Raw genomic sequence first — 14,351 nt, forward strand, 5'->3', positions numbered from 1 at the left:
AAATTGTACAATTTTATGGATAAAGCTAACAAAAGTCAAGAATAATAATAATAACAATAACAATTAAAATTTACGAAAAATGACATAAATCGTCAATATCACATAATAAAACAATAAAATATACAATCCATTGTAAAATTTCACTAAATTGCAAATTGCATAATAAAACCTTACTAACTAGTTTACGAATAAGTTTAAGCTGCTGCATGTGATACCCAAATATATATAAAAATACTTTGTTGCTTGTACCTAAACGTACTGTACTTTCTTAAGGTGTTTCAGATAGATACGCTTTTGTCAATTTACGGAATTTAAGGAAAGAAGCTGTAGATTTAAATTGCAAAGGGAGATGGTGTATAATTTTTTTCTCGAATATAATATAGATTTCTTTACTAACTCAGTGGATGGGATCGGTAAATACACATCAAAGCTTGAGTTTCTGGTGGTGTAGTCAGGACTAGGTCTTGCTGAAAAAACATGTAGGTGTTTACGAATTAAGCAAACAGTTTCTAGAATATATAGAGAGGGAAGAGTAAAAATTCCGTGATTTATGAAGTAGCTTCTGCAATGTGTTATTCTACTAAGGCCAAAAAGATACCGTATTGTTCTTTTTTGTAATATAAAAGTATCATCAGATTGGGCAGTTGTACAACCCCAAAAAGAAAGCCCATATCGAAGATGAGACTCGAAAAAAAAAAGTATGTTATTTTGAAAGATGCTAAATTCTTTTCCTTTGAAACAGATCTTACTGCATAGCAGGCTAAGGCTGGTTTTTTACTTAACAAATCGATATGAAGGGACCATTTAAGGTTGCTGTATAAAAGTACTAAGAAATTTTACACAAACAATTATACTGATCTAACTGTTATTAAGAAGCAAGGATTGAAGAGCTCCTTTATAGGGTAATGCTACTTCTTATCCACGTTAAAAGAGAGTAAATTAGAGTCGGACCAGGTTTTTATTTTAAGTAGATCAGAAGTTATAATTGCATGAAGAGTTGCAATATTAGAGTTCTTACAGGAAATACTCATCTACTGGTATCATCACTATTATCATCATTAACGCTGGTAATACCGCGCTGAATTATCAATTTATTTGCTGACATTTTATTTGCGAAGAAACGGATGTTACATTATAAGAAGAATTGATTGGAATAAGCACTGACGAAGAACTTTAAGGCACAGTTTAGAAAGGGATATCAACAATTCTGGCTTTAAAAAGACATACCTTTTACTTACTCCATATTGTGGAATAACGCCAGAAAGTTTTTAATTGTTTTTTCATCTTTATACTTAGAAAGGAGTTTTAGCGCAGCTATAGATTCCATAACAAAAAAACTAACAAACTGGACATGATTACCCTAGGAGATTTAAGATTAAACCTGATAAAATTAATGCCAAAGAATGGGAAGTTCATCCTTCCCATTAAATGGATTTATTTTTTGCTTAGTTTTTTTCATGTAACAGTTGCTATATTTTTATGTAAATTTAATTAATAAATGTGTAAAAATGTGTACTAAAACTTATTAGTTTTCATTATTATTTCTCAATTACCTTTACTATCTTTAATGGGAATAAAGAGAACTTTGGGAGAGAAGGAGGAAATACGAAAATGGATACTGCTGTCTAGTAAAGCATACTTCTTTTTGTCGCATGTGTTTGGATCCAAAGACATCCATAGGAAAGTAAAATTCAATATATTAAAAATCATCATACGACCAACAGCAACTGGCGCGGAAACATGGATTATTAATACTTCTAAACTATATTTTGAATACATGGAACCTTATTTATACTTTGAAAAGAAAGTTATCAAGAAGGATCTCTGCGACAATGGTATGTGGAGAACTACTAATAATAACTGAAATTTTAATCTTTTAAAGTAAATAGCAGGGGGTCTATCTAAAATTGAAAAATTGACAAGGGGTCTACGAGAGAAAAAGTTTGGGAACCTCTGGTCAAACACAAGAGAGCAACCTTGGCAATAAATAAAAAACTTTTAAATCTGGTTATTTATCTTGAACACATGAATTTTATAATAAAAAAATAAGAAAAAATATGAAGATAAAATTGCTTTACAAATCAGAAGAATAACAAGGTTTTATATACGCTATATTTATAATGAGGCAATTGCAAGAGAAATTGTTATTGCAATTGAAAAATTGACAAGGGGTCTACGAGAGAAAAAAGTTTGGAACCTCTGGGCAAACACAAGAGAGCAACCCTCCAAAAAGTGGAAGAAGAGTTAACCGACCCTATTGAAGCTGGCAATAGAATAAGACAGGGAGATTCCCAGAGTCCTTTATCATTCAATCTGATTATGGATGAAATAATAAAAAAAGTACGAACTAAAAAAGAATACCAAATGAGAGAAAAACAACTTAAAATAATCTGCTATGCAGACGACGATTTACAGCGTATGCTGCACCAATTTAATATAACCGCCAGAAAATTTAACACGTTAATTTCCCCTGAGATGAAAACACTTAGAAAAATTGATGGCAATACACTATGGTACAGAGTTACAAGTACAGATATACGACGTAGATGCAAGGTGGAGAACATTAAGAACTGAGTAAAAAATAGAAGACTAAAAAGGAACGATCGTATAATGCGAATGACAAAAAATATACTAGTAAATATGGAAAGAGATGGTACCCCAATAGGAAGACGATCAGTAGGAAGACGACGAAAACAATGAAACGACAACTTACTGGAGGCACATTGAAAAAAAGATCCTTTTTAAATTAATCAAAAAATGTATACAGAAAAAGAAGGAGAAGAAGTAGAGTAAAGCACGAGTAACAGTTTACATTTTACAGCTTAAAATAATAAAATAATTTAAATAATACCAGAATAAAAAATCGATTGTTTAAAAGTTAACACTGATAATAATAATTGTGTTCATGTATACCCAAATGAAAACTGGCTTTAATTTAAAAGAGAAAAACTGGATGTGATGCGATATAAACTGAGTTGTAATTCAGAGAAGTAAAAACCTTTTTAATAGGTACCACGAATAAAATAGGAAAATATAGAGAGCCTCTTCCAGTAACCTACAAAGAAAAGTACAATTATCCTGGTATACAAAGCTACGATAGATCAAAATATTTATATTGTTAGACAAAGAGTGTCAAAGAGTAATAGTAATGAAAACCATCTTGAAGTACATTCAGTTTATCATTCATAATTTTCTTGTCTCTGTAGATTACAATCGTCCGACGGTAGCAGAACAAGTGCTTTATAATTGTAAATGTACTTCTTGTTTTATTTCTACAGTATTTAAAATGCGCCTATATGCATGGATTAAAACCTGTTTCAAATAATTATCTTTTAATATTTATTTACCGCAATATTGAATCGAATATACTCAGGTTCGGGGAAGAAATTAAAATAAATAAAGTTGCTAAAATCCTTAAGCGTCCAATATACCAGAAGTTAAACTTAGTCATATCAAAGTATGTAGCAAGTATTTAAAGTTAAATTACAAAATAAGAAGTTTCCATATTCGTTGTTTTTGGACCAATATATAGATCTTATCGTGTAATCAAGTGTAGTAAATAATTTTTGCAGAATGACCTATGTAATCTAAAGTCAATATTATGATTATTAAATCTTGCCTAGTAATGAGAACTATCAAATAACTTAGACATACAATTACTATTCGGTTTTTTGTTAGTAGGTACCTTCTAGTCTCCTGGTTACCAAAAAATTTATAAAAAAATCAACCGATACCACCGGAGCCACTCCTTGACTATACTAAAAGATGTAGCAATTTATTGACCAAAACTAGCCAAATTTAACATCCCTTTACATTGTTGTGATTAAATGTGGCACACCCAAAAATCTACTCCCACATAAAGAATAATCACAAAAGATATATGGCTCACGAAACCCTTTATTATGACCCAATTCTACGTAACTTTACGACCAAAAAATTTTCGCAAGCCTTGTCAGTAACAGTGTAAAATCTAAGAATAGAGTCTGCACTATAATGACCAGGGGTCCAGAATTTGACAGGGTTGAAACATATGTTGATTTCAAAATATACATTTTTAAGTAATCATCAACTTTTATTGATAATTTGCGATATAAATATTGGATTTTATTATTGTTAGAAATAATTTGAGATAAAATAAATCTAGTAGATTGAAATCAAGATAATCTAGATTCAGATTTTGACCTTGAACCCCTCACTTGTTCTTTATTAAGGCATAGGACGCATGACTTTAGGAAAATTTTTAGAGAAAATGACAAACACTTACCAGGAAAATTCTCGATTCGACTCATCCGAGGCCACTGCTGATTACACCATACACAGCAAGCGATTTGCTTATTCCCACACCGAATTTTTCAAGTTTTAAGGAGAGTTCCAGTCGTGATTAGGTTCCCGCATACAAAATCGTGACCGATTCCGACTTTCCAGGTCGATTTTCGGTTAGGAAATGGCGGATTGTGTGTGGAAACGGGTGCGCGCGCAATATTTTCCCAGGACTACGCGAAATTATTGATTTCCAAATGGCAAAGTGAAACACGTAATGAAAATTGCAGTGGAATATCTTAGAGTTGGGAGACGGATTCCTAGAAATGCTATGAACAGGCCCCGAATTCGGTAGATTACGAGACAATTCTTTGAATTCTGTTGCACAGGGTGTTAAAGAAGTTAACAGATGGTCAAGCATGGTCCGTAACAAAATTATAGAACTAAAGACATTACTAGATAAAGGTCTAATGTCGCATTTTTAATATTTTGAGTAAATTAACAAAACGCGTTTTGTATTAGAACTTTTGTTTTTTTGAAATTCTGTTTTTGATTCGAATAAGTGGGACCTTAAAATGTTCTTTTGTTAATTATAATAATAAAAGAAACAAGATTTCGTGAAATTAGATGTTTGTCCACATAACTCGAAATCGAATATGTTTCGTCACAGAGAAAGAAGTCAAGTAGCTTTTACCTCAAATTTCATTTAATACAAAATCAACGTAAAGGCATACAATGAAGAAAGTTTATTATTTTTTCTGTTTAAATATAATCAAGTAAAAACACTAATATGCTAATAAGTTTTTCTCTTTTTCTGTTTTTGATTTTCAAGATTTTGTTCTAAAACCTCATTGCAGTCGGGGTCGACAAATTTTATTAGCTTTTTTAAGTTTAACTTACATTTTTTAACCGTCAAACCACCACATTCGAGTGGTACACTTGGGGCAACATCCTAAGATACCACCTTCTTCTTATTGCGCCGTTTACTTTCGAAGGTTGGTGATCCAAATGGCAATTGTAGCTTTGCAGTAAAGATTTCTGTGGATGAGCAGTCAAACCATCTCCTTAGGTATTTCAGCTATGAGTTCTGGCGTCTTCCAACTGATCTTTTACCCCGCACTTACCTTTCAGTATGATTTGGAGTAATTCATATCTTTCGCCTCTTAACAGATGACCCAAGGATTGTATTTTTCTTAGTCCTTTTTTTTACTCATGCGCCAAAGTACCTCACCATTGGTAACTTTTTGTATCCATGGAATTCTCAGCATCCGTCTGTATACATACATTTCAAAGGCATCTATTCTTTTTTCTGTTTCAAAGTCCATCGTCCAACTTTCACAGTTATACAGCAAAACAGAAAAAACATAACAACTGATCAACTGATCAACAACTGTTGATATTTGCCCCCAAATATGTTATGGAAGTTACCAGTTCTATTATTTGTCCCTTGGCGTACACATGTACGTTTTTTGGTATGTTTGAAAATATTAGAATTTTAGTTTTGGACACATTTAGATGTAAACCAAACATTTCGCTAAGACAAACTACCGCATTTATTTATTTTGTAGTTCTTGTACGTTGCTTGCTATTAGGACCTGATGCTGTCTGTGCTGGTTCCGTTAATCTTGATTCCACCTTGAACCTCGTTTAATGCTTTTCTGAATATAGATTAAATAAAACCTTGTGGTACTTCTCGTTGGATTCGTATATCTTTGGATGTTGTGTGATTTATTTTAATTGTTGACGTTTGGTGCCAATATAGTTCTAAATTAATTCGCAAGTCTTGTTCGTCAATTTCAGTTGTTCTCAAAATTTTGATCATCTTTCGATGGTTAACGCAGTTAAATGCTTTTCGATAATCACTAAAATATGTATATACATCTACGTTCATGTCTCTACATCATTGTGTTAACACATTTAAGGCAAAAAGAGCTTCTGGTGTTCCTAAATCCATTTCCAAATCCGAATTGAATGGAAGTCATCTCAAATTCACACTTCTTGTAAATTCGTGTATAAATGATTCTGAGAAAACTTTTGGGGACATGAGACATCATGCTTAATATTCGATAGTCATCACAGTGTAAGCCATTGTATTTTTTTGGTAATATTCCGAATGTTGATTTTAGCCAGACTGATGGTATTTTACCTGTGTCATATATCTTATTAAATAGCTGTTATTATGCTGTTATTTGAGTCTTTCACTTTCGTTCTTCGTTTTAGGGTTTTTCAGTTGTGAGGTCTTCAGAACTTTCGGAGGACGTAGAGATAAAAAGAGGCGTAAGGCAAGGTTGCATACTCTTCCCCTTATTGTTCAATCTATATTCGAAAGAAATAATTAAAAAATCGCTCGAAAATCTAACAATTGGAATAAAATTCAACGACAGACCCATCAACAATATCAGATATGCCGATGATACTATAATGATTGCAGAGAATATACAAGATCTACAGACACTTTTAGATAATGTATTTTACCTGTGTCATATATCTTATTAAATAGCTGTTATTATGCTGTTATTTGAGGATGTTACTTTCGTTCTTCGTTTTAGGGTTCTTTAGTTGTGAGGTCTTCAGAACTTTCGAAGGAGTAGAGATAAAAAGAGGCGTAAGGCAAGGTTGCATACTCTCCCCCTTATTGTTTAATCTATATTAGAAAGAAATAATTAAAAAATCACTAGAAAATGTAACAATTGGAATAAAAGTCAACGACAGACCCATCAACAATATCAGATATGCCGATGATACTATACTAATTGCAGAAAATATACAAGATCTACAGACACTTTTAGATAATGTAGTAAATGCTAGTGAGGAAAGCGGACTAACGCTTAATGCTAATAAAACAAAATTTATGACAATTTCCAAAACAAAACAACAAGACATTTTAAACATAAGAGGGGTTCCAATAGAAAAAGTAAAAAATAAAGATATCTTGGTACAATTATTAGTGAAAATAACGAGAATACAGAAGAAATTAAAATGAGAATTGGACAAGCTAGAGCAACATTTAATAAGATGAGAAAATTATTATGCAGTAGAGACCTTAGTTTGCAACTCAAAATAAGAATATTACGTTCATATGTGTTTTCGGTGCTGCTGTATGGGGTGGAGGCCTGGACCTTAAAAAAGACGTGGGCGATCGACTTGAAGCATTCGAGATGTGGACCTACCGAAGAATATTAAAAATAAGTTGAGTAGACCGAATAACAAATGTTGAGTTTCTCAGAAAGATGACTATGGAAGATGAGAATGGAAATCATGATTAAGATAAGACAGTTACAATATCTCGGCCATGTTATGAAAGGGGCTAAATATGTGTTGCTACAAACCCTAATGCAGGGAAAACGAAGTATTATAAGACGACGCATCAACGGCGCATCCTGGCTCAACAATCTGAGAAAGTGATATAATTGCAGTTCGGTCGACTTGTTCAGAGCTGCAATCTCAAAAGTGAAAATAGCTGTGATGATTACCAACCCCCTTAGAGGAGACAGTACCTAAAGAAGAAGAAGTTGTGAGATGTCTATTTTTCTTGACACTTTTTTTTCTTTTAACTTTAAGAAACCTTTGTAGTCTAAAATTCATTTAAACTGGATTGTAATCGCTATAAATGTCGGCTCCAGGAAATGTTTTAGTAAATTTTATGTACTTCTTGAAGTTTTTATCAAGCAAAATGAAGTCAATTTGATCTCTAACAATTTAATCTTTTCTGTCTGCAAGTGATTTTCAAGTGTATAGCCTTCTAGGATGTTGCTTGAAGAAGGTGTTGGCTATTAAGAGGTTGTTCTCTACGCAGAATTGTACCAGTCTATCTCCCCTATTGTTTCTGGTGCCGAGACCGTATGCTCCTATGTTGTCTCCTTCGGCACCATGACCATTTTAGTGTTAAAGTCACCCATAATCATCGTTATCTCGCCTTTTTTTGTCAGTCTCATTATTTCATCTATATTTAAAACTTTTCAATTTCTATCTATCTATAAAACTTTTCAATTTCTTCCTCTGATTTATCACTTGTTGGAGCATAGACCTGAATAACATTTAGGTTTCTATGGGTTGTTCTTTATTTCAACATTGCTACTCTATAATTTAGAGGAATAGAGAAGTCTAAGACTGACTGCGCAACTTTGTCCTATACTAATATAGCCGTTCCATATTGATGTTTTGGGTCGGTTCCTCCTGACCAATAGATATATCCATCTTGTGTTTTTTGTTTTCCTGAACCAGTACATGTTACTTTACTCATCCCCAAGATATCTATTTTTATTTACTCATCTCGGCTTCAGTGTTTGCAGGTTTCCCAGATATGAATAAGCTGCGTACCTTCCAGGTGGCAATGGGTACTATCTCGTCATATATTTGGATTCTTTGTCTATTTTTTGGACCTCAATAGTAGTTAAAGGGGGATTCTTCGCACGCTCTCTCCATTTAACTGGTGCCGCGGACTAGAGCCATTTTATTGTTATCGTCTGCGACTTAGATTTGTGAAGGAAATATAATGGGGTGCAGTATCACAGTACTACAATCATTTAAACTGCTCCAGTCATGCTTGTAGTATTCCAGTCTCAAGCCGGTCCAGGCTTGTAGTATTCCTCTGCGCCTTAAGCTGGTTCTGATGATCGCTGCTGCCCTTCACCAGGGATGAATAAGAAATAGGTAACTAGATAGAGGGACTAACTCTAGAGAGAGTAACTAGACGGATAGAAAACACAAAGAGATGGTACATGATTTCTCTCAGTAAAGAATTGACAGCAAAGCATAGCTCGCATAGGCATGGTCGCTTCTATGAAGTAGGCCTATTCTCTACCGGGATTGTAGAAAAGTGACTACCCGCTACCCCTAAGACATCACCTATCTAGTACCTTTTTTGTACGTCGACTTAAAAAATAGAGTAAAAGAATCCAAGAATCTCGTAGATTAATTTTTTTAATAATAGTATAATTTACTTTGTTGTATAAACTAAGTTTAGTTGGAAGCTTTTAAATATATAAAAGAAATGTTCCATATTCAGACACACACTACTGTTTTTAGCACTGTATTGCTCTGGAAGACAAATGTTTTGACGTTTTCTGAGTAGTCTTTCGATGCGCACTCTGTTGGAAATAATTATCAAAGTAATTATAGTTTTTTAGAGCTTTTCTTAAAAATATATAAAAATACAAATTAGATTAGCTTGAAAAACTTCATTAGGGACATCGTTACGTACATTGGAACGTGACTGTGGTATTTAGTGAGCTAAGTAAGAAATTTGAAAACACAAGTGTTGGTGCAAATATACTCTTCTTTCTTGTTCTACAATATATTAGATAAAAGTTACCCAAATGAATAAAGATTGAGATGGTAGGGATATAAAACCTTCTGACATTCATAAAGCTATTAAGTCTCTAGCTGTAGATATTGATATGAATTATAAACAAAAAATAGATAAACAATAACAATAAGAGATGAAACAAACCAAACAAATATTGAAGAGGTAGAAAATAAGGGAAAACTTATTGAAAACTAAATTGAAAACTTATTATATCATATCAATGCCATAGGCCCTTTTTTTAGTAAATATAGAAGGATTGGGAGAATGTCATAGGAAGATTTAATCATTTAAAAATTGCAAGATATTTGTTTCAATTAAATTTAAAATATATTAAAGATGTGAAAGAAAAAGCTCAAAACAAATTGGGAATATATTTTCTTTCAGCACAAGCGGAAAATAGATTCTCTATCAGCAATATTCTTAATAAGACCAAATACGAAACTTATAATCCACGTAATTATGTGTCATGTAAAGCAATAGCTAAACAAATCAAATAAGCTTACTCAAAAATGAGCGAGACACTATTTAAAATAATCGAAGCAAAACCGATTATTTTAAAAGAAATGGATAAAGCTCCAAAGCTTTCATTTGCTATGCCACATGTTATAATTCGTTCAGTTGTTTATTTTGTTCTCAGCCTTATCCATAGTGACCTATGTTATCTCGTATGTAACTGTACGTTCATTAATAATAAAGGCACTGTGTAGTGCCCTTTTGGCAGTCGCCTGGTTTGTTTATCTTAATATATTCATTATATCCTTCTCTTTAATTTAACGTATCACCGGTCCAAACATGCCAATAAAAACCGAGATATTATGTAATGCCCTTTTGGCAATGCCGCAATGTGTGTTTTTTTCTATGTCAACATATTTGCTATCTTCTCTCCTTTCCAATGACGTACGTCACGATCCGACAAACTATTCTACCCCCACCCGCTTAAAAAAGGAGCAGAATGAACGTTAGCAGTTTTTATGGGATTTTATATCGGAAATGAACCAGAAACGGTATATCAAAATTTTTACAGGTATAGCTTTTACTTAATTTTATTTAATTGTTATTTAATTTTACGTAATTACGGTTCTTCTTCTTATTGCGCCGTCTCCTTTCGAAGGTTGGCCATCTAAATGGCAATTGTAGCTTTAGAAATTGCTACACGAGAGATTTCTGTAGATGAGCAGCCAAACCATCTTCTTTCGCCACGAGTTCTGGCGTCTTGCAACTGATCTTTTGCCCAGCACTTTATCTTCCAATATAATTTGGAGTAATTTATAACTCCTCTCAAAACATGACCCAAGTATTGTATTTTTCTCTCTTTGATTATGCTGAGTAATTTTTTTTGTTTACTCATGCGCTGAAGTACCTCATCATTGGTAACTTTTGTATCCATGAAATTCTTAGCATCCGTCTGTATATATACATTTCAAAGGCATCTACTCCTTTTTCTGTTTCAAAGTCCATTGTCCAACTTTCACAGTTGTACAGCAATACAGAAAAAACGTAACATCTGATCATTCGAATTCTAAGCTCTAGACTAAGGTCTGATCTTGTAAAAAATGTTTTCATGATCATGAGTGTTTTTCTCGCTTGTTCGATGATTGATATAATTTCTGTTTTTGGGTTACACTGGCCGCTGATATTTGCTCCTAAATACTTTACGGAAATTACCTGTTCTATTGTTTGTCCCTTGACTAACAAATATACGTTTGTTAGTATCTTTGAAAATACTAGAATTTTAGTTTTGGAAACATCTAGATGTAAACTGAACATTTCGCTATGGCGAAATACCTCATTTATTATATTTATTTTGTAGTTCTTGTGCGTTGCTTGTTAGGACGGTATCAACAGCGTACCTGATGTTGTCTATGCTGGTTCCGCTAATCGTGATTCCACTCGCTCGTCTAATGATTTTCTGAATATAGATTCCGAATACACATTAAATATTAACGGTGATAAGACGCAACCTTATCTTACTCCCCGTCGGATTCTTCGGACGTTGTGTGCTCTATTTCAATTGTTGCCGTTTGGTGCCAATATAGTTCTGAGATAATTCGCAAGTCATGTTCGTCAATTCCAGTTGTTCTCGCATTAACGCAGTCAAATGCTTTTTGATAATTAATAAAACATGCATATACATCTCTATTCATGTCTCCGCATCGTTATAAGGCAAATATAACTTCTCGTGTTCCCAATCCATTTTGAAATCCGACTTGAATGTCAACTCACACTTCTTGTAAATTCGTGTATGAATGATTCTAAAAAAAGTTTTAACGACATGAGACATCATGCTTAATATTCGATAGTCATCGCAGCGTGAGGCATTGGATTTTTTTGGTAATGTCATAATTGTTGATTTAAGCTATTCTAATAGAATTTTATCTGTATCATTATAGTAGAGTTGCTGTTATTTAGTAGAGGCTAAACTTGATTTTATTTTATTTACCTCTATTTACCTTTATTTAATTTGATTTAGTTTTAATTTTGTTTACTAATAATAGTCTCCCGTTTTATACCGCTGTCGCGGCTTTGGGAGTATAGCAGGGTAGTCTGCTATATCTAGGGCCTACGGTATACAAGGAAGGTAACATGGCCAGTGCTACGCTTCAACCGTCTATTATTACTCCTGGTTTTACCCAAGGTACTCATTTTTATTCAGGCTGAGTGGACCTGGGGCCTATAGACATTTTTAAAATGTCTAGATGTTCTTGACGGCGGTAGGATTCGAACTCAGGACCACCGGCTTGCGAGGCAAGCATCCTACCGCTTGCGCTACGCAGGCCCTTTTAATTTTGTTTTATTTTTTTAAAACGTTGACATTTTTTTAAAGTCATTTTATTTTTATAGTACGTGTATGTGTGTATCTTACCCAATAACGTATAATAAATATTAATTATATGTCATTGATCTTACCTGACAATTACAGTAACCTATATTTTTAGAAATTTTACGAAAAAATTAATTACTGTAAAGTAGTAAAATTTCCAATTAAGAATATTTGAATCATCAATTTTTAGAATGGATTACCAATAAATCAACCGTATCGTTTCAAGAACAAAATTTGATTGAAATGCCAGATGTTGGTAATTCAGATTTCTTTTCTAGGTGGCGTAGTTACCTTACTGGACAAAAAGTGTGACTTGTCATCCTAGCATTTTATATAGCTAGATGTGTACTTAATTTATCAATATTTACTTAATAAATAATTTGCTTCACATTAAATTTCTTCTAAAATAAAAATAATAAAAATTGGTACTGCGTCTAAGAAAAACTGTTTTAATAATTTAATACATAATGTTACAATAGTATAAATAAGCTTTATTATTGTTATCGTTGTTATCGGAAAATGCACAAACTAACTAGGAAATTAACAAAACTACTGGAGTTAGAAATCGATACCTAATAAAGGGTTACTTTGAATTCATAATTTTCAGCATTTAGTTAATTACCGATGCGCGATAAATTCAGGGAACATACTGAGAGGGTCGTTTAAATAAATCAGAATTATAGCGGAAAGTGCAGCGCTAACTCGGTGTAAAATTAATAATATGATGGAGAATAATATGTATGTAGTTTTCAGAAGTCATACACTGAGATTCGAGAATTGAAATCAGCGTCACAATTTCTACCGAAACAAGGTCTTCTAATTATTGACGTGTTTAATAAATAAATAAATAAATAAAAAATAAATAAATAAATACTTTATTTTCATTTAGACAGACATAGTTTCCGTAGAATTGGCAGGTTAATTAAATAAAATAAAACAAACAATTAAACAAACACACTAAACAAACTAACAAGAAGAAACCATTTGGGCTTATTTTGGAGGCGATTTAAATAATCCCTAGACCAACATTTCCAGAAATGCTGCTGAATTTTGCTGCATAGGGACAAACTATTTTTGATCTTGTCGAGATATCTTTCTCTGGATAGGAAGTGGTGCTGCTTCCAATGAGAAAATGAGCAGGTGTTAGAAACGAAAAATCATTTGGACTTTCTGACAATGGACAGAGGGGTCGTGAATTTAAAACAGCTTCTATTTGAGCCAAAATAGCGGTTAATTCCTCGAATGTAAAAATATTATTGCCCATCATCCTTACTAAATGATACTTGCAGCTTTTTATAGCTGCTTCCCAAATTCCACCCTTGTGTGGAGATCTAGGTGCAATGAATTTCCACTCAATTAATGTTGAGGCTGCGAATTCTTTTATGGTAGATAGGACGTCCGCTCCCATAAAAAAGTCATAAAGCTCTTTTAACTGATTACGAGCTCCAAGAAAGTTGGACGCATTGTCCGAATAAATGATTTTAGGGATACCTCTACGTGAAATGAATCTTTTCAACGTTAGTAGGAATGCTTCAGTGCTAAGGCTGGACACTAGCTCTATATGGACTGCCTTAGTAACGAGGCATACAAATACTACTATATAAGCCTTACAAATGGGTGCACGTCGCAGTGTTGAAAATTTTATTTGAAATGGGCCCCCGTAGTCGATGCTGACATTTGTGAATGGTCGAGAGACCTGAAACCGTTCTTTGGGTAGATCGGCCATTATTTGATGAGCTGGTCTTGCGTTAAATCTGTAACAGTTCTTACATTTGTAGATGATTATCTTGATTTCTCTCAGTCCATCAAGAGGCCAATAAGTGTTGAAATGTTTGATAATGTATTTTAAGGGGCATGTGTGCAATAGGCGAATGTGTTCTCTTTTAAGCAACGATCTAACTACCTGGCATTTTGTAGAAAAAAGAAGTGGAAATTTTTGATTATATGAAACATTTGCGTTGC

At 33.2% G+C, this 14,351-nt stretch overlaps 2 protein-coding genes across 4 annotated transcripts in view; both read right to left on the minus strand.

Moving 5' to 3' along the window:
• Positions 1-4,430, minus strand: part of LOC140437361 (regulator of G-protein signaling 11) — a 367,203-nt gene extending 362,773 nt beyond the window's left edge. For all 3 annotated transcript variants that reach the window (XM_072526845.1, XM_072526846.1, XM_072526844.1), the window contains exon 1: positions 4,265-4,430. The gene's annotated coding sequence lies outside the window, so the exon portion shown is untranslated. The remainder of the gene's footprint in view (positions 1-4,264) is intronic.
• Positions 4,431-13,395: 8,965 nt separating this feature from the next.
• LOC140436040 (uncharacterized) lies at positions 13,396-14,115 on the minus strand. Its single transcript, XM_072524753.1, has one exon. It carries the CDS (start codon positions 14,113-14,115, stop codon positions 13,396-13,398), a length of 720 nt encoding a protein of 239 aa, XP_072380854.1.
• Positions 14,116-14,351: the final 236 nt, after the last annotated feature.

The sequence above is a fragment of the Diabrotica undecimpunctata genome, chromosome 3, assembly GCF_040954645.1.
Source record: "Diabrotica undecimpunctata isolate CICGRU chromosome 3, icDiaUnde3, whole genome shotgun sequence".
NCBI lineage: Eukaryota > Metazoa > Arthropoda > Insecta > Coleoptera > Chrysomelidae > Diabrotica > Diabrotica undecimpunctata.

What these genes read in the sequence shown, in the direction of transcription:
- LOC140436040 (XM_072524753.1), bottom strand. Translation starts at nt 14,115, where the DNA reads ATGGCCGATCTACCCAAAGAACGGTTTCAGGTCTCTCGACCATTCACA.